This window comes from Euprymna scolopes, chromosome 12 (assembly GCF_053919585.1).
Source record: "Euprymna scolopes isolate OS-2025 chromosome 12, ASM5391958v1, whole genome shotgun sequence".
Taxonomy (NCBI): Eukaryota; Metazoa; Mollusca; class Cephalopoda; order Sepiida; family Sepiolidae; genus Euprymna; species Euprymna scolopes.
In genome coordinates, this window is record NC_136493.1 from 85530365 (window position 1) to 85552335 (window position 21971).

At 37.3% G+C, this 21971-nt stretch overlaps 1 protein-coding gene across 1 annotated transcript in view; it reads right to left on the reverse strand.

The window, feature by feature from the left end:
• Nucleotides 1-21971, reverse strand: part of LOC145291081 (otogelin-like protein) — a 201916-nt gene that overhangs the window by 973 nt on the left and 178972 nt on the right. The window contains exons 37-40 of the mRNA XM_080136596.1: nucleotides 12333-12866; nucleotides 9100-9126; nucleotides 6661-6714; nucleotides 6233-6288 (exon numbers count right to left, since the gene is read on the reverse strand). Of these exons, the coding sequence (XP_079992722.1) occupies nucleotides 6233-6288; nucleotides 6661-6714; nucleotides 9100-9126; nucleotides 12333-12866 (671 nt within the window). The remainder of the gene's footprint in view (nucleotides 1-6232; nucleotides 6289-6660; nucleotides 6715-9099; nucleotides 9127-12332; nucleotides 12867-21971) is intronic.

Sequence of the window (21971 nt, forward strand, 5' to 3'; positions counted from 1 at the left end):
GTCGGCACTGGCACCTTGTTCCCGTCCCCGTGGGGGGGCCGAAATAGCTTGTATGAGTATCTTGTGTAGGAGACGGGGAGTCTCGTCGTGGGCGACGAAGCGTTTCACTGAAGAACCACGGCAACACACAGCAAACCAACAAACAATGACAGCCACGGCGCGAAGGTAACTAACAAAGCTCAGCTGACTGCACGAATAGAAACGGAACCCAACGGTCACTAACGGAACCCAACGGTCACTGTACTGATCGCCACGAACGTCAGAACCCGACTGCCTCGCACCTCCAATGGACCGATTTTTATTCCTCAAGATGGCCTAGCTAATTTGCATCCCCGCGCGATCCTGCGAGATTCCGTCTCTAATAAAAGCAGGCAGGCGCCATCTTGAAACTCTTTCTTCCGCTGCCTCGACCACAGGATCAGCCACCACCCCACACGCCAGGCACACACGGACCCTCTTGCGCCGAGGGCTACGGTTAGTCTCACACTCCCCCCTGGTCTCCAGATCACATACGTGACACGGCGGACGTGGCCGTTTGATTCGAGCACTCCTGCAGAGGGGTATTGCCGGGACTTCCTCATCGGAGCTCTCAGAAGTTGCATCGGAAGCATCAGAATCAGCATTAGAGCTCGCAGTTGAGTCATCAGGTTCGTGGGGCACAGGTTGGATCCATCGCTCATCGTCGGATGACTCGCTCCTTCCACTGCTCGCAGTTGAGTCACCAGGTTCGTGGGGCACGGGTTGGATCCATCGCTCATCGTCGGATGACTCGCTACTTCCACTGCTCGCCGATTGGTCAGCGCTTAGAGCGGGCCGGACATCCCTTACGTGGCGCGGAGTATCATCGACTACCATGGCCTGTTCACTAATGACGCCGGTGACCCGCCCCCTCCAAAAGCTGCTGGTGCACCGGCCGCCGGGTGGCTTCACCCAGACGGTGTCTCCCACTTGGTACGTCCCCTGGGGTTCTCGTTGGTCGGGTAGACTCACTTCAACGTCCTTGACGCGCACGTGGTAGTGATGAATCGCATCAGCGGGCGCACTGCCGCCAGTCACGGCGTCCTTAGGCGTTGTGTTGTATCTGTAAACCGCCTCCGCGATCGCACACTTCTTCCTGGCCGCGATCCTCTTCACGGTTCGGTGACACCGCTCCGCTATGCCGTTGCCGCTCGGCACATACGCGCATCGGTGTCGAAGGCGGATCCCCCAGTTGTCCATAAAATGCCTAAATTCCCTGTTGCAGAACGCCGTGTCGTTATCCGTGAGGATCTCCTCAGGCGGACCCCTTTCGTAGAATATGGATTCCAATTCGTGGATGACACTGGTGGAATCCTGCCTCGCTATTGGCGCCAAATCGTAAACCTCGTTGGCCCGCAGTCTATCAGCGTGAGGAAGTGTTGGCTGCCGTAGTGGGTTATATCCATACCCAACCGACTCCAAGTCGCGTCCACTCCCAGCTGTCCTTTCCGCCATCTGGCTGGGGCGGGGTCGATGGACTGGCACGTTTGGCACTCTCTGACCACTGCTCTTACTGCGCTTTTTGGTATTGATGGTCTAGCCAACTTCACAAAGTAGTAGGTCCGTTGTACTCCGGGGTGCCCACTGTCGTGATGTATCTTCCTGATTTCGTCCTCCTCGACGGAGGCAGCACACAGAGGCAATGGCTTAGCTTCTTTCTTTATAGCCTCATACCATCTCTGTGGTACCCGAGTGAGCTTGTCGGCAAGGTTGTAGTCCGAGGTGACGAGCACTATGTCTACGGACAGGTTGTACTCCATCACCAGTTTTTTCACAGTCTCCAGCCTCCGTCTTATCAGCATTTCGCTGGCTGCCTTGGTGCGTGCCCTGGCCTTGCTCGTGAGTGTGTCCGACACCCAGTGGTGCATGCAAAGTGAGTCAGTGTGCACACGCAGTTTCTTCACTTCCCATTGAAGTGCCAGGTTAATGCCCTTTATTACAGCGTCGAGTTCTGCCAGGTTGATATGGGCAGCATCATTCGCCGGTCGCAGCCAGCAGGCATTCTCAACTACGGCCCCATCTTTCTCCAAAACTACACCGATCGCTAGAGAACTTGCGTCCACCCACATGCTCAGTTCGTCTCCCTGCACGCACCAGTCCCCTGTGGCGGGGTCATTCTTTTTCACACTAGCGACGGTCTCCTTTAACATTCGAACCAATAGTTCATCGGTTATCTCATCGTCCCAGCATTTGGTGACCGCATTTGCCCTCCTTTTTATGACGCCTGTCGCCGCACGAACCCATCCGCATACTGGAAGGTGCCCCACAAGTTTCCCGCACAGGGAGAACACGGCACGTCTTGTGTAAACGTCGGGTACGTCGGGAACTGCGGTTCCACGCCTCCACTTCAGGATCCCTCGCTCCTTTTGAACGCTCAAGCCCAATACGCGGGCGCCATCCTCAAGCCGCTCAGAGTCCTTGCAGTTTAGACCAAACTCGGCAAGTTTGGATCTTACGCGCGAAGATGACACAATATCTTCGTTCACGTATATATCGTCAATATACGCCGATGTTCCCTTTCTGATCCATTCTTCTCGTGACAACACGGCATTGACGATAGCCTTCATTATCTGGGGTGCTACGTTTAGCCCAAATCCGAGTCGCGTAAGACAGTATCTCTTCCCGGAAAACATCACTGTCTGGAAAGGCCACATCGCCTCGCCAATCCGGACCTTCAAGTATGCTTTTCTCAAGTCCAGTAGGGACACATTGGACCCCTGCCGGCGCCACTCTCGCAGCTTCTGGCACAGACGTCGGCGTCCGCTGTGAACGCATCAACGTGCGCATTCAACTCGCGGTAGTCCATTACCGGCCTCACCTTTGACTTGTTAGGTTGGGCAACTGCAATCAGCGGTATCAGGCCCTTGGGGGGTCCAAGTTTGTCGTAGGGGTATGGAATCAGCCAACCGTTCTTAATCCATTCACGGAGCTCGCTTTCGTATGCAGGCCTTATCTGGTCGCGCATACGGTACTCTGCCACTTTGTTTTGTAGTTTGGCCGGTTCCTTGTCTTCTGACCACCTCCAAGTGGCGGTCCACGCCTTCTGTTGGTCGTTGAATTCCGCACTGAAGTCCGGCTGGTCGACTCTTAGTGCTGCGCACACCGGGGGCCAATCCTGAAACTCTACAACGCCAGCGCGCGTTATGCGCACGCCGCCCAGGGCTTTGATGGCATCGTAGCCTAGCAACAGGTCGAAACTCAGCGGCTTTTCGCGTGTCACCAGCGCTTCGACGTTGGCCGAGTTCCCAGTTCTTGTGCGAATGTGTACCACACCCACGCCGCAACACATTCGTATTTTTCCAGTAATGGTAGTAATCCTGACGTTCTTCTTTTTCCACGCCCGACAGAAGTCCGCACACACTATGGAATCAAGGAGGGCTGAACATAACGTGTCATTAACTCGGACCTGAATGACAGGAAGCGCCTTGTTTATTTTCTGTTCGGGGAAGAGGTCGGCACTGGCACCTTGTCCCCGTCCCCGTGGGGGGGCCGAAATAGCTTGTATGAGTATCTTGTGTAGGAGACGGGGGGGTCTCGTCGTGGGCGACGAAGCGTTTCACTGAAGAACCACGGCAACACACAGCAAACCAACAAACAATGACAGCCACGGCGCGAAGGTAACTAACAAAGCTCAGCTGACTGCACGAATAGAAACGGAACCCAACGGTCACTAACGGAACCCAACAGTCACTGTACTGATCGCCACGAACGTCAGAACCCGACTGCCTCGCACCTCCAATGGACCGATTTTTATTCCTCAAGATGGCCTGGCTAATTTGCATCCCCGCGCGATCCTGCGAGATTCCGTCTCTAATAAAAGCAGGCAGGCGCCATCTTGAAACTCTTTCTTCCGCTGCCTCGACCACAGAATCAGCCACCACCCCACACGCCAGGCACACACGGACCCTCTTGCGCCGAGGGATACAGTTAGTCTCACAATTCCCAGAGTTCGGTTGCTCTCATTCTATCAGCTATGGCAGGGTAGAAATTCTGAGTAATTTATAGTTAAATGAAATGTGTAGAAGGCGGTACAATGCAGAGGTAATGGAAAGAAGCAAGTTGAAGCAGGTGAGGATGTTTTATTAATACAACTTACAAAGACATGTGTACATTATTAATAAAATACAGTATTAATAAAACTTTCTCACCTGCTTCAGCTTGTGTCTTTCCGTTACCTCTGCATTGTTCTATGCATTTCATTTAACTACATACTATACAATGCTTCAAGCAAACTACATCCACCTGAGTAATTTACAATTATATTCTTAGTACTGTACTGAGGATTGAAACTTCAACTTCCAGAAGGTTATCACTTAGGGCAGATTATGACTTAGAACTTACGTCCATTGTGCCATGGTCAGTTTAAAATTCCATACAGATTCTGGAATTTGAAATAAAGATTCCCAAGTCCAACAAGATGAAGTTGAAGAAGGTCAGAAATTACATTAACCGAAATGTTGAAAATAGCATCCAAGATGAGAATACTAATCTAAATAATAAAAACTGTATCTTAAAACTGTTAAAGACATAAGTAAGATAAGTATATTGCTAGTGCAATTTATTAATTGTATTGTAAGAATCAGTAATGTTGTGAAATGGTACTTTTGATCACATACATAGTACATGTGCATTGTTACCTATACAATGAAGAGAACCATGTGGCACAAGATTGCTTGGAAGAAATTGGGCTGGAGACAAGGATTCATAATTTGAATTGTTTAGAATACTGTTTTCATCTTTTATTGTTTTGGCTAATTTAACCTCCAACCTTATTCAGATGCGTTTTATCAGACCGGGAAATCTTTATATTGAACTCAGGAATCTGTACAAAATGTAAAATGTAACCTTTTATTTAATTCCCAGAGTTAGGTTGTTCTCATTCTATAAGCCATAATCAGGTAGAAATCTTAATTTCTCATTGTATTTTTAATATTGCCCATACAAAGAATAGAACTTTCAATCTCCAGAAGGTTGTCACTTAGAACAAATTATCATTTTGCACTTACACCATTGCACCAGATACCTGCTGAAAAGTCTTTACAAACATTCGTAAGTTCCACAAAACCCACCCAAAGAAGACTAGTGGTTATAGCGGTAAAACTTGTGAGAATAGCGTCCAAGATAAGAACACTGATCCAAATAATACAAATCCTATCTTCTGTTGAAAACATGATAATATATTGACTCTATCTTATTTATTACTATTATTATTAAGCATCAGTAATAGTGTGAAATTGAACTTCGATGAGTGCATATGCGTTGTTACCACTGCAATGTAGAGAGCCATGTGGTATAGTATCGCTTGGAAAAACTGGGCCAGAAATTAGATATCATCATTGATCTCTTCCACAGACAATGTATTAATGAGGTGTTACTAGTAATATTTTCAGAAAAGAGCTCCATGTGTGAAGCAGTCATGATTAACTCACCAGATTTCAATGTCGGATTTCATTAGTGACCAAAGATCTGAATTGTCATATGAAAGTGGATGAAAGACAGGGAACCACTTAAGCCATAAAACAAAGTAGCTACATACCATGTGTCAGAAATAATTAAAGCTTCACACATGGATTAAAGATAGATGATTAATTCCTTACACTCATAGAAAACTAGAACCTCCTAAAGGCTTGATGCTGTTTGCGGTTATTATGCAGCAGAACAAGTCAAAGTTGAAGCCTGTAATGGACTACTAAGAGCTGCACTAATGTGCTAACATGTTCACAACTGATGCCAATATTTATTTAAGCAAAATTTGCTGGATTTGAAGAAATCTACTGCAAGTTAGAGGCAGTGAATAATTGTGGTTGTTTTTAGATGGTGATGTTTACAAACAGAAGATACAGTTTTGCTGGAATGTGTTTCAATTTAAATGTGACAAGATGTAAACAGATGTGACAAATGTAAACAGAAAAAGCAGGTGATTATTGTAGAGGTGACACATCAGAAACAGGCAGGAGTTATCTCCTCTTTGGTCTATAAAAATGTGAACAATACTAAAAACTCCGCCAACTCTCAAATTATCAGTGCTGTATTGTTTTAGGATAAAACTGTAAAAGAAGTGACATCAGCATACAGAGAATGGGTGGAAAGTTGAATTTGTGTATTGAGCTTCAATGTTTGAGAGGAGCAAGGAATCTTGAAATTGAAAAATAGTACTGCAAGTTCTCTTCAAATAAACATCCGAAACAGAAAAATACCATAGGCACACACTTACTTGTGTGATTATGAGAGTAGGGGAGTGTAGAAGTACTGAACCAGTGTGAACAGAACCTAATGTTCAGATTAAAGATTTTAAATTGATTTAATAGAGTAGAATGAAGATAAACAACTGAAAAGATAAGATGTTGAAAATGGAGTTATTTACATAGGTATATACAAAACTTATTTCTGAAAGAACAGGATAAGCCATTAGTGACATTGTCAGTTGTACAAGTACATCATTTGTTTTTTTGTTTTGTTTTTAGTTAATTTTATTTGAGTAAGTTAAATTAACATATATATATACAGTTTTTTTTGTTTCATTTCATCCTAGAATATTTTTCATTTTCAGAATGGAAACAAGTCAAATAATTCAAATTAAAATTATTTATTGAACTAATTTAATTAAGTTTTATTTGAAATAGAAAATGAACAACATTTTACCTTCTGTTGTTATAGGTATGGAAACTGTAGATATACTTGCTGTTGCTGAAGGGCCTAAAATCCAACAAAATATCATATTTTGTTAAGAATGGAAATAAAATAATCTTTAATACTACATAACATTATTGAAAAAAATGTATTTAATGTTTTTTGTCAAATTTTCTAACTTCTCTATTTCATTAATCTTTAAATTAAATAGTAGAGAACATAATACAACATGTATTGTTTTAGTTTACAATAACTATGACCTCTACTCATAGAAAATCTTCAATAATTAAACAACACTAATAATTCAATTCAAGGTAAGTTATAGAAGTTTTAATTAAAATTATTAAAATACAAAACAAATAATACCACAAATTTTGTTGAAAACATATGTGAGATAACTAGAGAAACAATGTTTACTGAACTTTCATATGCAAAAATAATATCTGTTTTTTTGCTACAAATAAAAATCCAAATAATGTTTAATAAATAAATAAAATAGTCTTTAATAAATGCTTTTATAACTCATGAGAGATCTGCGCAGGTTATTTCATAAGATCTATGACATATTTAATCAACTTTTCATATAAATAAAAATATAAAACTTTCATAAATATAGGTAACATTTTTTATGGATGAGAAAACATATCTTAATTAAGAATATTTTTAATATGATACAAAAAAACGGCTTAGTTTAACATGCGAAAACAGGCAAATGTAAGGAAATTCCCTTCATTTTTAATTTCCAATATCTTATTTATGTTTTTAGTTATTTTGATGGAGTTAACATTTTCTGTATTATTAATAGTTTTATTTCCAGACTACTTCAAATTTGGTCACTATTTTAAGTAATAAACTATTAATTTTTTATGTGAAGGAAATATGTTTAGCAAATTGAATGCACAAGATATGATGTTTATGCATTTAAAACATAGTCCAATCTTAAAGAAAAAGCACTATTTGATGAACTTAAAATAAGATTTTGTCTGTTTCAAAGAAAATCATAGGTGAAGATATTAATAAATAAAATACTAAAGAAATTCCATTTTTAGCACATAAAAAAGTAAACATACAATTTAATAAATATATGTTTCCTGTTTATTTAATTATATATTCAATATTGAACATGTACATTTTTAATTTAACAAGGTAAATTTTATATTAATAAAAATAAACCAAACAATTTTAATTGCAACCAGTCAGGTATGATACATAAATAGGAGTTATTTTACTTTTTTAAAAATATTTTTTAGTTTCTTGTTTATTATTTAATATTTCTTGGAAACTATGCTCTGTTAGTTATTATTGTTACTAAGTACTAGTTATATGACTTTTTGAAAGGAGTTTTCTTTTGGAAGAGATGTGAATCAGGAGATATAAGCTGCTTTAAAGAGCTGTCCTCTAACAAAGCTCTCAGGTTAGTATGCTTTTGGAGATTTAGCATTGTAAAGTGAAAGGTTAACACTGGTTAGTTGCTATCCAAGCTTGCTTCCTTAGCTATTCTTAGTAAAAGTTTTATATAAACTCTCTCTTAAACTTATGCTAATTAGGAAGATTAATTTGCTAGTATCATTTTATTTCCCGGAAAAATATTTTTATTCATCCCAAACAAGACATGCCGCCACTGAGGTATAAAAGGCTACTGTGATTAGGAGCTAGATTTCTAGGGCCATCCTAAGTGAGGAGTTATGCAGTCAGATGTTTGTTTACATTACATTTGAATTTCTGCATGTTGGTAAAGCTGGAGAAATAGGGAGGGAATTCTAGTTTGAGGAACTAAGCTATTAGAGTAGAAAGTTTTCTGGCATCTGAGGAAATAAAGAAGTACGGTTTTGCTGTTCATCGGGTTGGTCATTGAAAAGGCAGGAGTATAACCACAGTAAGTTCATCAGAACACATTTCATGGAAGTACTTTTAAGACAAGCACATGGATGCAAAATTGTTGCAATGAGATGGGCTGAAGTTTGATAGTACAGAATCTATTAGAGACGTTTTTACCACCCTGGCCTTATATACAATTTATATACATTTTTACTGTTTTTGAACATTTATTTTTTTTACTGAAAAATAGCATAGAATGGATCAGTAGAGCAAGATTTAAAAGTCAAAATAACAGCAATAGACTGAACACATTTGGGCTAGGATAAAAGTGTAGTATCTGTTATCAGCAGGAAAAACAGAGATTAGTCTCGATTGGGACAATATTAATTTTTGTCTTATCCAGAGTGACCCTTCTTAGGAAAATGGATATTCCCCCTACCTTAAAAGCATACCTTGTGTTTTATTTTGCCCATGTAGCATAACAAATGAATATACTATTCAAATGATAATCATTATCTCTTGGATTTTTAGTACATTAATCAAAAATAGTAATTTCAAATTCATTATTAAAATATTAAACCATTTTGTGTTTTAAGAATTAAAAAAAAACAACAACAATGTTTATATGCATACCTGGAGATGTGAGTAATGCTGGAGTAGCTGTCAATAGAAAAGCATTAAATATATATAAGGGAAGTTTACTTTATGTGAATAAAAAAATTTGAATAAAATTCAGCGAAATATGGAAGATGAATACCTTGTTTATTAATTGAAAACTTTGTCAGAGTTAGTTCAAAATCTAACTTAATTACAAATTTCCAAAAGCAATACACATAAGAATGTAAAATATAGGGGTGGAAAAAGAAACAGACAAAAAAGAAATATAGAATTGAAGAAATGCTTTTTTAAAATCTGTACAGGGTTAAACAATAAAAGTGTCACCCTAAAGAAATCAATACTACAGCTTTATTTTAAAATTTTTATTGAAAAAATCAATTTAGGTAACTTGATTATGTAGTAGAGCTGACAGCTATTCAATGTAGTCGCCTTTAACCTTAATCACTGCCTCGATACAGGTTTGGAATTGGAAAATGCTTTTTCCACAAGCGCAGGCAGGAGCTCGGTGAATACTCAACGAATGGTAGTAATCAGGCTGGCTTTGATGTTGTTGGAGATCATGTTGGTGATGTTCTCAATGTATGACCAAACTAAGTAGTCCAGTGGGTTCCGCTCAGAGGAGGAGGGCAGTCAGAGAAGGGTACAAAGTTGTAGCACTCTTCTGAAGCCAAGCTTGGGTGTCTTTGCACTTGTGGCCGAGCACAAAGTCTTGCTGCTACACCCAGGGTTTGCCAGCAACCACATGATTGCACCAGTAGATCACCACACTCTTCAGCACATCTTTGACATTGATTTTCAAACCGACTTCGAAGATGTGAGCTGGCATGATGTGAAACTACACCAAAGACCAAACCGTGGCTGGAAACTTTGTTGAGATGTAACCTCAAGCTTTGAACTATCTGGATTTGCATTTTGAGGGTGTTGACAATGGTCCTGCTGTCATAACTTGAATCGGTAATGTACAGGAGTTGTACAGTAGTGCATTTCTGATCTTGCTTGTTGAACATTGTGTCACTTTCAGATATGATAGAAAGCTCCTATCGCTCTTGGGATTTGTATACAACTGGCCAACTAGTAGATAGTCTGTAACAAAAAAAGAAAACCAGTTTTCATCAAATGGAAATGGAATCATGTTGTTTTTTCTAGGGCGACAATTTTATCATTCCACCATTTAATTATTTCGGATTTTAAATTGATTCTGACCAAATATTAGCTATCATCATGAGTTGATTTGATTGAACTTTGCCAGTTATGTACGTTTTCTGATATTTATTCTTTATACACACACATATATATGCATCAAATATTTAATGAAATTGGATTAAAACTGAATTAAATCTACCATGGAAATTTAGAAATAATTAAGAAAAATTATAAAAATTACTATGATAATAATAAGAAGTAGTAGTAATGCATCTTGACCATAAGATAAGGAAACTCATGACCATGCACAATGCACTACACCCAAAGGATGATGCTGATTGACTATGTGAAATGGAAAGATGGAGTAAAAGGATAATTACAGTAACAAGAGACATTGAAAAAATGAACAACACAGAAAACCGGGAGGCAAGAGAGAAGACAAGAAAAGTAAAATGGGAAGAAAAACAGCTACATGGATGATTCATAAGAATGACAAAAGATGAAACTAACAAAAACATTTGGATATGACTATGAAAAGGAAAACTAAACTGAAATTGAATACTTAATAACAGCCACACAAGATAACGTAATTAGAACCAACCACATCAAAGCAAGGATCAACAAAACACAAGGTACAATGCAGAATCTGTGGATAAAGAGACAAAACAATAAACCACATTATAAATGAATGCAGCAAACAAGCCCCCCCCCCCAAAATATAAGAATAAACATGATCATGTGGGGAAAGCAGTGCACTGGGAATTATGCAAACAACTGCATCTTGAACACCCAGACAAATGGTATAAGCACAAACCGGCAGCAGTACTTGAAAATCAAAGTCACAAAATCCTATGGGACATGGATATACAAATGCATAAACCCATCCAAGCAAAAAGACTGGATCTCATAATAGTTAACAAGAAGGAAAAGTCCTATCAGATCATAGATTTTGTTATTCCAGCAAACCACTGGGTTAATACCAAGGACACATAGAAACAGAGTAAATACACAGAACTGACCAGAGAGTTTAAAGAGATATAAAAGATGAAGAAAGTCAAGATAAGATCAATAATAGTAGGAGCACCAGGAACAATCCAAAAAAATTTTGAAGAAAGAATAAAATAGATTGGGATCAGAAAAATGGCTGAGAAGATACAACGGATAACAATAATGAAAACGGTAGAAATAATAAGGAAACCCCTTGAATTCAGAGACTGACTGAGCTGCAGGCATTGGATGGACACATGCAAACTGTTTCAGAAGTAAAACAAAAAAATACTGCATGGAATCAAGAAAATTGAAACTGTGTCAGTTATCCTCCACACTAAAAAATAAAAAAGTGCCAGCATCAACTGGCATTGTCAACGAGAAATGTTGCGATGATGCAAATTAATTTGCAAAGGTTATCAAAAGAGGTGGATAATACTGGGCTTATTGTCACTCAGCCTCTAGAGAACACCACAGGTTGTTCTTAAAGGCAAATCTTTGATGATGATTGTGTGAAAAAACCTAGTGAAGAAGAAGAAGAAGAAGAAGAAGAAGAAGAAGAAGAAGAAGAAGAAGAAGAAGAAGAAGAAGAAGAAGAAGAAGAAGAAGAAGAAGAAGAAAAAGATCCCCCTCCAAAAATACACAAGTGGTGGCATCAGTCTTGGATGGTAATGCCTAAAATGGTTGTCATAGAGGATGAAAAAACAGAGGAGGAAGATTACCAACCAGATCTTCACTCAAAGAAAACAAATGTGGCTCTTATGAAAAAATGATATTGGAAACTGAGGTGTATTTTGAGGGCAAAGACAAATAATTATATAAAAATGCCATTGAATAGTTACAGAATTGTTGGAATTAATGTATTACACATGAAAGAGAATACTTTCATGAATAAAGTCAAATTATGACTAAAAGTTGTCTTTTGTATATAGATATGAACTACTGTGTTAATGTTCTTTTAAATAAAAATTTAAAAATAATTTTTGATTGTGACACAGGAGTGAATGTGTTAATTTATAAAACATTAAAAAGTATGCAGTAAATATAAGAAAACTAAAAAAAATTACAGACAAAAGAAATTATATTTAATATGAAAGAAATAATATTTGAATAATTACTTGTTGTTATATTCAATGGTCCAGGTGGTGTGATTGCAATTGTAGTTAAATTAGTAGGCACAGTAGTTGGAATAGTTGTAGGTACAGTAGTTGGAACTGTTACAGTTGTAGGCACAGTGGTTGGTACTGTTACAGTTGTAGGCACAGTGGTTGGTACTGTTACAGTTGTAGGCACAGTGGTTGGTACTGTTACAGTTGTAGGCACAGTGGTTGGTACTGTTACAGTTGTAGGCACAGTGGTTGGTACTGTTACAGTTGTAGGCACAGTGGTTGGTACTGTTACAGTTGTAGGCACAGTGGTTGGTACTGTTACAGTTGTAGGCACAGTGGTTGGAACTGTTACAGTTGTAGGCACAGTGGTTGGAATAGTTGTAAGCACAGTGGTTGGAACTGTTACAGTTGTAGGCACAGTCGTTGGAATAGTTGTAGGCACACTCGTTGGAATAGTTGTAGGTGCACTGGTTGAAACTGTTACAAATGTATATAACATAGTAGATAGAGTTGATTGTACTAATGTTGGAACAGGTAATGGTGCTGGGGTGGGGATAGTAATATGTAGAATTACATATTTGGTAGTGGGTATAGTAGTAGATACTGTAGTTTTGGTGATAGTTGATATAGTTACATTTATAGTAGTGACTATTGTTTTAATCATAGAAGGTATTGTGGCTGGGTGCAGTAGTAAGCATTGTGGGGTCAGTAGTTGAAAATACAGCTGGGATAGTAGTCGTCTCAATTCTATACATATATATGAAGATTGGAACTGTAGTAGACACAACCGTTGGTAGAGTAATAGCTTTAGTTATAAACATTATAGAGGTTGGACTTGTTGATGTAGTAGATAGAACTGTAGTAAATACTGTAGTTGGGTCAGTTGTAGTTTCAGTTTTAAATATTTTATAGTTGGTACAGGGGTTAGAACTGTAGTAGATACAGTCGTAAAAATCGTTGTCAGTGTAAAAGTAAGCATTGTCATGGGTATAAAAGTTTGAGCTGTTGTGGACCTAGTAAATGGAACTCTAGTTGGGTCAGTAGGAGTTGCAGTTGTAAAGATTGTTGTAACTACAGATGTTGGAAGTGTAATAGGTACTGTAATGGATATAGTAGATGGAACTGTAGAAAGTACAGTAGTTGGAAGATTACTAGTTTCAATAGTAAATGATGTATTGGGTACAGAGGTTAGAAGTGTTGTAGGTACTGTAGTTTGGATGGTTAGTTTCCTAAGTAAGAATTGTAGTGAATATAGAGATTGCAACTTTTCTGGATATAGTAGTGTGTACGGAAGGTAGAACTATAGTAGCTAATGTAGTTGTCATAGAATTATGTGAACTGTAACCTTTATTGTGTGTACAAAAGAAAGAGCTGTAGTAGGTAATGTCGGTGGAATAGAATTAGGTGAATTTGTAAGCTTTGAATGAGAAATTGTAGTAGGTAATGTAATTGAGATAGAATTATGTGAATTTGTAAGGTCTGTTGCATATACAAAAGGTGGAACTGTAGTAGATAATGTAGATAGAATTATGTGAATTTGTAAGGTTTATTGTCTGTACAATATGTAGGATAATAGGGGATAATGTGGTTGGGATAGTAGATGAATTTTTAAGCTTTGGTGTTTGTACAGAGGTTGAAAATGTAAGTACTATAGTTGATACAATAGTAGCTTCAGTCTATGCTTTGTTGCTTGCATAGAACTTAGAACTGTAGTTGGGACAGTAGTTGGTGCAGTTGTAAGCTTTGTTGTGGCTATGGAGGTTGAAAATATAATAGGTGCTCTAGTAGAGAGAGAAATAGATGTAGTTCTAAGTTGTGTTTTGGGTACAAAGGTTGAGACTGTAATTGGGACAGTAGAAGAGGCAGTTTTAAGTTTTGTTGATAGTACAGAGGTTGGTACTGTAGTTGGTACAGTAGTAGGTGACATCACAACATTGTTGTGAGTATAAAAGTTGGGACAGTCACCTCTCTGAACCTGCTATGTTTGCTCTACTTATTTAGATATCTCATTTACATATCACGCTACACCTCATTGAACCTGCAAGGTTTGACGCTCTGATTTGAACTCTCACTCTTTCACACTCTTCTAGGTTTGTGCTACTCATTTTCATGGAAACCTTTGTCTATCTTCATCCTCTAAAAATTTTATGTCATCTTTATTTTCCTCCATGTTGTATTGAGTTTCATGTCCCTCTTGCTGAATTTCTTCGCATTCCTACCCAAGCATTTTGATATCTTGAAGCTCAGCCCTGGTTGTAAATTGGTCAGCATAAGTTAATATTGATGGTCCAGTTTTTTGTAGTTAAAGTAATGTCTTTCTAGGGTCGCAAATATTTATTACCAGTTTCCTTGTGGAGGCTTTTTTTAATTCTTCAAAAACTTGACTGTTTCTAATGTAAACTATATTTTTTTATGCATTTTGGAAAATGGTCTAATGAGGTTACAATATTTTTTTGTTGGTGGGGTTTTCTATCTTTGCAATTTTGTTTGTTAGCTTCTTATTGGGAGACATTCCTTCGCTAGATATTTGATATCCTAGATAAGATATTTTTATCAATCTAATTTACATTTGTTTCTATTTACTGTCATTTCTGCCTATTTTAATCTCCGTAAAATTTTAGGAACCCAGATATATATCATCTTGATATATTATCATGTTTTCTATTTTTCCCCAATAAGATTTTCTTCCACAACTTTTTGAAAAATATCAACAGCAAGCAAGAACATCTCAAAAGTCCCATGAGTGTATTCAGTGTTGTAATTTTTTTAAATTGGTCATCTATTTCAATTTGATTGTAGGTCAACTTTAAATAAATTTTCACAAAGTGTTTCATATCTGCTATTTTATGACTGGCAGTTTCGATACTTAGTAAGGAAAATGAATCTAAACATATCTGGTGGTTGATGCTAATTTTGTAGTCATTACATATTCTTTTTTCCCATTGGGTTTTTTTAAATGGCCACTATTGGTGACACCCAATTGCTTTCTCCCTGAGTGACCTTTTCTAAAATTCCTTGCTGAATCACTTTTTAAGCTTTGATACTACATTACGCAAAATATGTACAAGTAATCATCTCCTTTGAATAAATCTAGGATTATGTTTCTCTTTCAATCAAATGCTTGTTTTATAGCCTTTTATTAATTTGATTTCTTGTTCTGACTCCATAGAAATAATTTTGCTGCATCAATTTTTAATACATCTATACCTAGCAGTTCATGGTCTTTATTACATACCATGACTGTAATACATCAAAGGTAATTTTTTGTCTCAAACATGGCTTAGAAGATGCTTAATGTTTTAATTATGGTGCAATCACATTGAATCAGTTGCAAATGTGACCTTTTTAACCTCAGCTTTGCCAAGAATTCACCTCTGTCAAAAATTTACTGAAATCAAGATCATGTCAGATCCCATATAAATCTGCATGTGAAAATATTTTGCATTCATTTTTATTTTTTCTCTAGTCTTAGTGTGAAAATTTGTCTCCACAACCGTTTGGTATGTCTTTAATTTCCTCACGTTTTCTTTTGTATCTGCTCATGTTTAGGGCATGATTTTTTTCTTTTGCAAATGTGTCAAGTCTTATTAAATGTTGCGTTTTTTTTTACTTTTACCACAAAACTTGTACAAAGATTTTATGAATATCTATGCATTATGTTTCTGCTTTGTTCAGTTGTTGGTTATATTTCTTTAATAATTCTATTTGCTGCATAAATTCTATACAGCATTTCCAATACCTTATGTTTAAAAGAAAGATCATGCATACCTTCAATTAAGCATAGCATGATTAATTCATTTTTCTGGTTCATTTTATCAGTGCCAAGTTTTTCAAATCTGCAATATCTTGCTTGCTCTTTCAATTGTAGTATGAATTATACAACAGACTTATTGGGGTTCTGTCTTGTTTCCAGAAACTTCATTCTTTCAGCAATGACTAATTTTTTCTTTAGTTGATATTCCTTTTTATCTTGTCAATTTCTTTGAAGGTCAACTCTTCCAAATTTCTTGGATATAGATTTTGGATTGCTTGACACCTAGATGTTGCAAAAAACATGTCAGTAATTTCATTTGGCTCTCTTTCACTTTGTTTATCTTTTACTTTCTTTACCCTAGCTAGCACTCCAAACCATCTTATCCATGTTTCTACATAGTCTAATTCATCCAATGTGTTTATGTATCCTATCGGCAATGCCATTGTTGTGCTGCTTGTGATTACAGCAGTGTATAATGCCCGAGATTTTCTCTATTTATTTTGGTATCTATTTTGCATACCATGCTACAAGTATTATAAATGATATTGGTATTTGGCAATTGTTTTCTCACACTATCACTTTTTATCAAAAAAATAATATTAAAACTAATTAAAAAAACAAATACACCAAATTAATATTGACTTATTTTATATTGTAGTATGAATAGGAGTTACCACTTTCAAGTTTTTACCAATATAAATTGGACATGTTATAACTTTAAATAAGTGGAATAAAGCTTCCAAAGTCGACCAACTCAATCATTTGTTTATTTTCCAAATTCATGTAAAATGAAAAATAAGTTCATAAAATAATTTTTCATTATGATTATACTAACAAAGAGAACTCAGGCTAAGCATAACAGTATTTTGAAAAGGTTCATAAATGCTGTAACAAAGTATAGTATGGCACGAAAGCAACTGTCACTATACTTTTACTTCTGTATATTTGCTTAAGTACACTATAAATAAAGGTTCAGTAAAACTGACTTCGACAGGCTCAAATGATTGGCTGTTCCTCAAGACCTTCCTTCTCTTTGACAAGCTATTAAAATGTTTTCATTATTTCAAGTGAATATCACACTTCTCCAAGAAATTACATCCCTTACTAAAATTACCAACTTTCTCCTAACTAAGGAACACCTTTAGTTATCTGAAAAAAGAAATTAGTAAATCGTTCCTAATAGCCATAGCCTCTTCTCTCCCTCTTAAGGTCAAAACTTATGCTTCAGAACAAACCATTGTTGCATCTCTGACCCAGAAATGTTATCCTATGGCCTTCTTTTCAAGAACTTTAACCTCTGCTGAGGTTGAAAAGGAGGTGTACACAATTGTAGAGGCAATCCAAAAATGGCAACATTTACTGCTTGAGAAGCATTGTAAGTTGATCACTGACCAAAAGTCAGTCTCTTTTATGTTCAATCCCAAAGGCAAGAGCAAAATAAAACATAAGATTAGGAGATAAAGCTAGAACTTGTCTATTTTAGCTACAAAATTGCTTAGCATCCAGGAAAACACAATATTGCTGCGGACGCCTTGTCTCAAATTTGTTCCTCTACCACCTTTGTTGACAAGTTATACTCCTTAGACTTATGCCATCAGGAGTAACTAGAATGTTACATTTCATAAGAAGCAAGAATCTGTTATACTCTGTGAAAGCTGTTATAGCAGTTATAAAGGCCAACCAGGTCTATTTCAAAGTAAAACCTAGATTTCTTAAAGTAACATCTCAGACTCTCATAAAATTTAGTCAACTATTTGAAAAAATAAGTGTGAACTTCAAGACACCATTATCTTCAAACTCTCACACTTGCTACATACTGACAGTGATTGATGAATACTTTTGCTTTCCTTTCACTTTCCATAATGCCGATGTTTCAGCTGCAACTATCTGGAAACTCCTAATTAGCTTGTTCTCTATACTTGGAAATCCTTCTTTTATACACTTGTGGAGTAACTTTCATGTGGGATGAACTAAATGAATTCTTGCTTTCTTGAGACATTGCTACCAGTTAAATGGCTGCCTTCAATCCTCAAGGTAACAGATAAATGGAGAGATATAGTGGTATCATCTGGCAAATTGTGAGGTTGGCTCTACGGTCAAGAAATCTCTCTATTACTAATTGGAAAAGAGTACTCCACAGCATTCATTTATTTATTTCCACTTCCACTAATTGTACTTCCCACAAATGTCTTTTAATTTTCAAAGGAAATCAACCATTGGGAGATTCCATACCCACATGGTTAACAAATGCTAAATTTTTTCTCTTAAAGTGACATGTATGCAGAGACCATTGACTTTCATTCTAAACTATGTTCATGTATGTTTCAATAATGGATGAGAGACAACGGTGTCCCTATACCACGTATCTCCATTGGGTGATAGAATGAGCAGTTCAGAGACAAAAATTGATCCAGTACTGGAGAAATCATTGTTACAAAATGCACCTCTGTAGTCCTACACTTCTGATTATCTGTCAAGTGCTCTCAAAAACTTGATCTCCAAGAATTCGGTTCCTACACATCCTCACTCTCCCCATCAGGATGATCATCAATCGAGATCTTCAGAGGATGCTGATATGCTGAATCTTTGATTTTCTATGGAAAATGAGCTTAAAAAAAAGAACTCTTAAATCTCCACTTATGTTCTCCAGAAGTGAATTATTTCCCTTACGTTATTTTTCTTTTTAAACAGCTACTGTATTCAAAGAGACTCATCCCTGCATAATAATCTAATATATAAATCTCACCGTGTGTGTGTGTGTGTGTGAGGCTGTCTCCGTTTTTCAAATCGTATCTCCTCCTAGATGGACGGTCGCTGGATGGCGTGCAGTAACCCAAAAGATTGCATTTTAAGCACAGAATTTTATTAGAGGTATTTACTCAGTTAAAACAATTGCTAAGGGGTTCAAAAAGGTGTTCAAACTTCAAAGAAATGACAACTTGACAAGCATGGAGCCATGGCGTCATTTATTTATTTGGTGCAGTGGATAGTGTCATTGATTACTAACAGCAGTGTTGTGGTTTCGAAAATGTGTGTGTGTGTGTGTGTGTGTGTGTGTGTGTGTGTGTGTGTGTGTGTGTGTGTGTGTGTATTTCCCTACCAAATTACGCTGTCAATTTTCAGTCTAGAGACTCAAGATTTGACATAAGGGGTATTTGAGCTTTGAAAACGCTATCAAACTCCTCCGTCAATTTTGGGTCTAAATACTTGAAATTTTAAATGTAGGTTATTTGGACATGGATTAATCTTTTTAATTTGATTTGAGCCCCCTCCCCACAAAAAAATTTAAAAGGTCAAAATTGGGGTCAAAGTTTAAAAAAAAACCCTCTGTGATCTCTACCAAATTACTCGCCCAATTTCTGATCTAAACATTTGAAATCTTACATAAAGAGTATTCAGAGATATGGCAAGCTTTTTAATCAGTTTGAGTCAAACATTTGAGCTGGCAAGGGGTCAAAGTTCAAAAGATTTTACCTTTGCGGTATCTAGCAAACTGCTCAGCCAATTTTATATCTAAACATTTGAAATTTATACATAATGGGTATTCAAACATATGGCAAGTTTTTTTAATCAGTTTTTGGCCAAAAGTTTCACCGCCAAGAGGTCATGGTTGAAGTAGTTGACCTTTGCAGACTCTGCCAAACTACTCCACCAATTTTGGATCTAAACACTTGAAATTTTAGATGTAGGTTACTTGGACATAGGTCAAACATTTTAATTTAATTTGAGCCCAAAACAATAAATCTTAAGGGGGTCAAAATTGGGGTTAAAATTTTACCTATGCAGTCTTTACTAACTTTTCTCTATAGTAGTTAAGGAATTCTATTATATAGAAAGGCATTACTGTACATATGCACACTTTTTAATATATACATATGCACATAAAGTTATGAATAGTACATAGGGCCCAAGCAAAGCCAGGCTGAACTGCTAGTATATCTATAAAAGTGAAAACATCTGTGCATGTATGTGTGTGTGTGTGTGTGTGTGTACATTTCCCTACCAAATTACTCTGTCAATTTTCAGTCTACAGACTCAAGATTTAACATAATTGGTTTTCAGCAAGAAATTTGGCTGTTAAGGTGTCAAAGTTCAAGGATTTGACTTTTAAGAACTCTACCAAACCCCTCTGCCAATTTTGGGTCTAAACACTTGAAATTTTAAATACAGGTTCCTGTGACATGGATCTAACTTTATAATCTGATTTGAGTGCAAAACAATAAATGCTAAGGTGTCATAATTGGGATCAAAGTTTTTAAGAAAACTGACCTCTGCAGTTTCTACCAAATTACTCAGCCAATTTCTGGTCTAAACATTTGAAATTTTACATAAAGTGTATTCAGACATAGGGCAAGCTTTTTAATGGGATTTTTGCTGAAAATTTGACTTCCAAGGGGTAAAAGTTCTAAAGATTTGACCTTTGCGGTCTCAAGCAAACTATTAAGCCAATTTTGGACCTAAACCTTCAAAATTTTACATAAAAAGTATTCAGATATGCAGCAAGCTTTTTAATGAGTTTTTGGGCAAAAATTTGGCTGACAAGAGGTCAAAGTTGACAGAGATGACCTTTTCAGACTCTACCAAACTTCTCCGCCAATTTTGGGTTTCAATACTTGAAATTTTAGATGTAGGTTACTTGGACATGGGTCAAACATTTTAATTTAATTTGAGCCCAAAACAATAAAAGTTAAGGTGTCAAAATTGGGGTCAAGGTTTAAAAAATTTGATGTCTGTGGTCTCTACCAACTTTTCTCTATAGTAGTTAAGGAAGCCTATTATATAGAAAGGCATTACTGTACATATGCACACTTTTTAATATATACATATGCATATAAAGTTATGAACAGTACATATGGCCCAAGCAAAGCCGGGCTGAACTGCTAGTATATTTATAAAAGTGAAAATGTGTGTGTGTGTGTACATTTCCCTACCAAATTACTCTGTCAATTTTCAGTCTACAGACTCGAAATTTAACATAAGGGGTATTGATATTTGGGAAAACCTTTTTAATCGGTTTTCGGCCAAAAATGTCACTGTCAAGTGGTCAAAGTTCAATAATATGACCTTTGAAAACTCTACCAACTTCCTTCGTCAATTTTGGGTCTAAACACTTGAAATATGTAAATTACTTGGACATGGGTCAATTTTTTAAAATTTGATTTGAGCCTAAAACAATAAATGTTGTGGTGTAAATGAAGAAAAAAGAAACAAGAACGACCGACCGCGTTTTTGTGTGGCTTACCTCGTGTTCATAATGAAGAAGAAAGAAACAAAAATGGCTGCCCTGTTTTTTTATATGCCTACAGGGTGACCACGAGGTATGCAAATGAGATGCTCCTGATTGGAGATAAAAGAGAAGTGATTTGGGGAAGGGGGGGCATTCTGAAGTTAGATTGCGAGCAGAGAAGTTGTATTTGTAGAAGAGAAAAGTCGGATTCGGGGAGAGAAAAGCTAAAGTTGCAGAAGTTCGTTTTGGAGTGGAGAGAAGACGCGTCAAGTGGTAACCAGAAAGTGAAAGTTCGGACAGCAGTGTCACGCAAACGACAAGCTATTTCGGCTCATCAAGCAAATTAACATGAGTGGAGACTGAGCACTCAGATTTTGAGACCCTTTACTGGGGAGGGTGACCTGATTAAGTGGCTGGAGAAATTAAAAATGGTGGCGAAGCTGCAAAAGATAGAAGATGTGGTCACCCTGCTGCCGCTATACTTAGAGGGGGAAGCCCTCACGATTTACCAGCAGATGCGAGATGAAGACAAGGAAGACCTTGTCTTAGTGGAGCAAAGGCTGAAATTGGCCTTCGCGGAGGGCCCATTTGAAGCACTTGGCAAGCTGTCAAGTTTGAGGTGGACCGGCGAGTCCGTTGACGTCTTTGCGGCAGAGATCAGGAGACT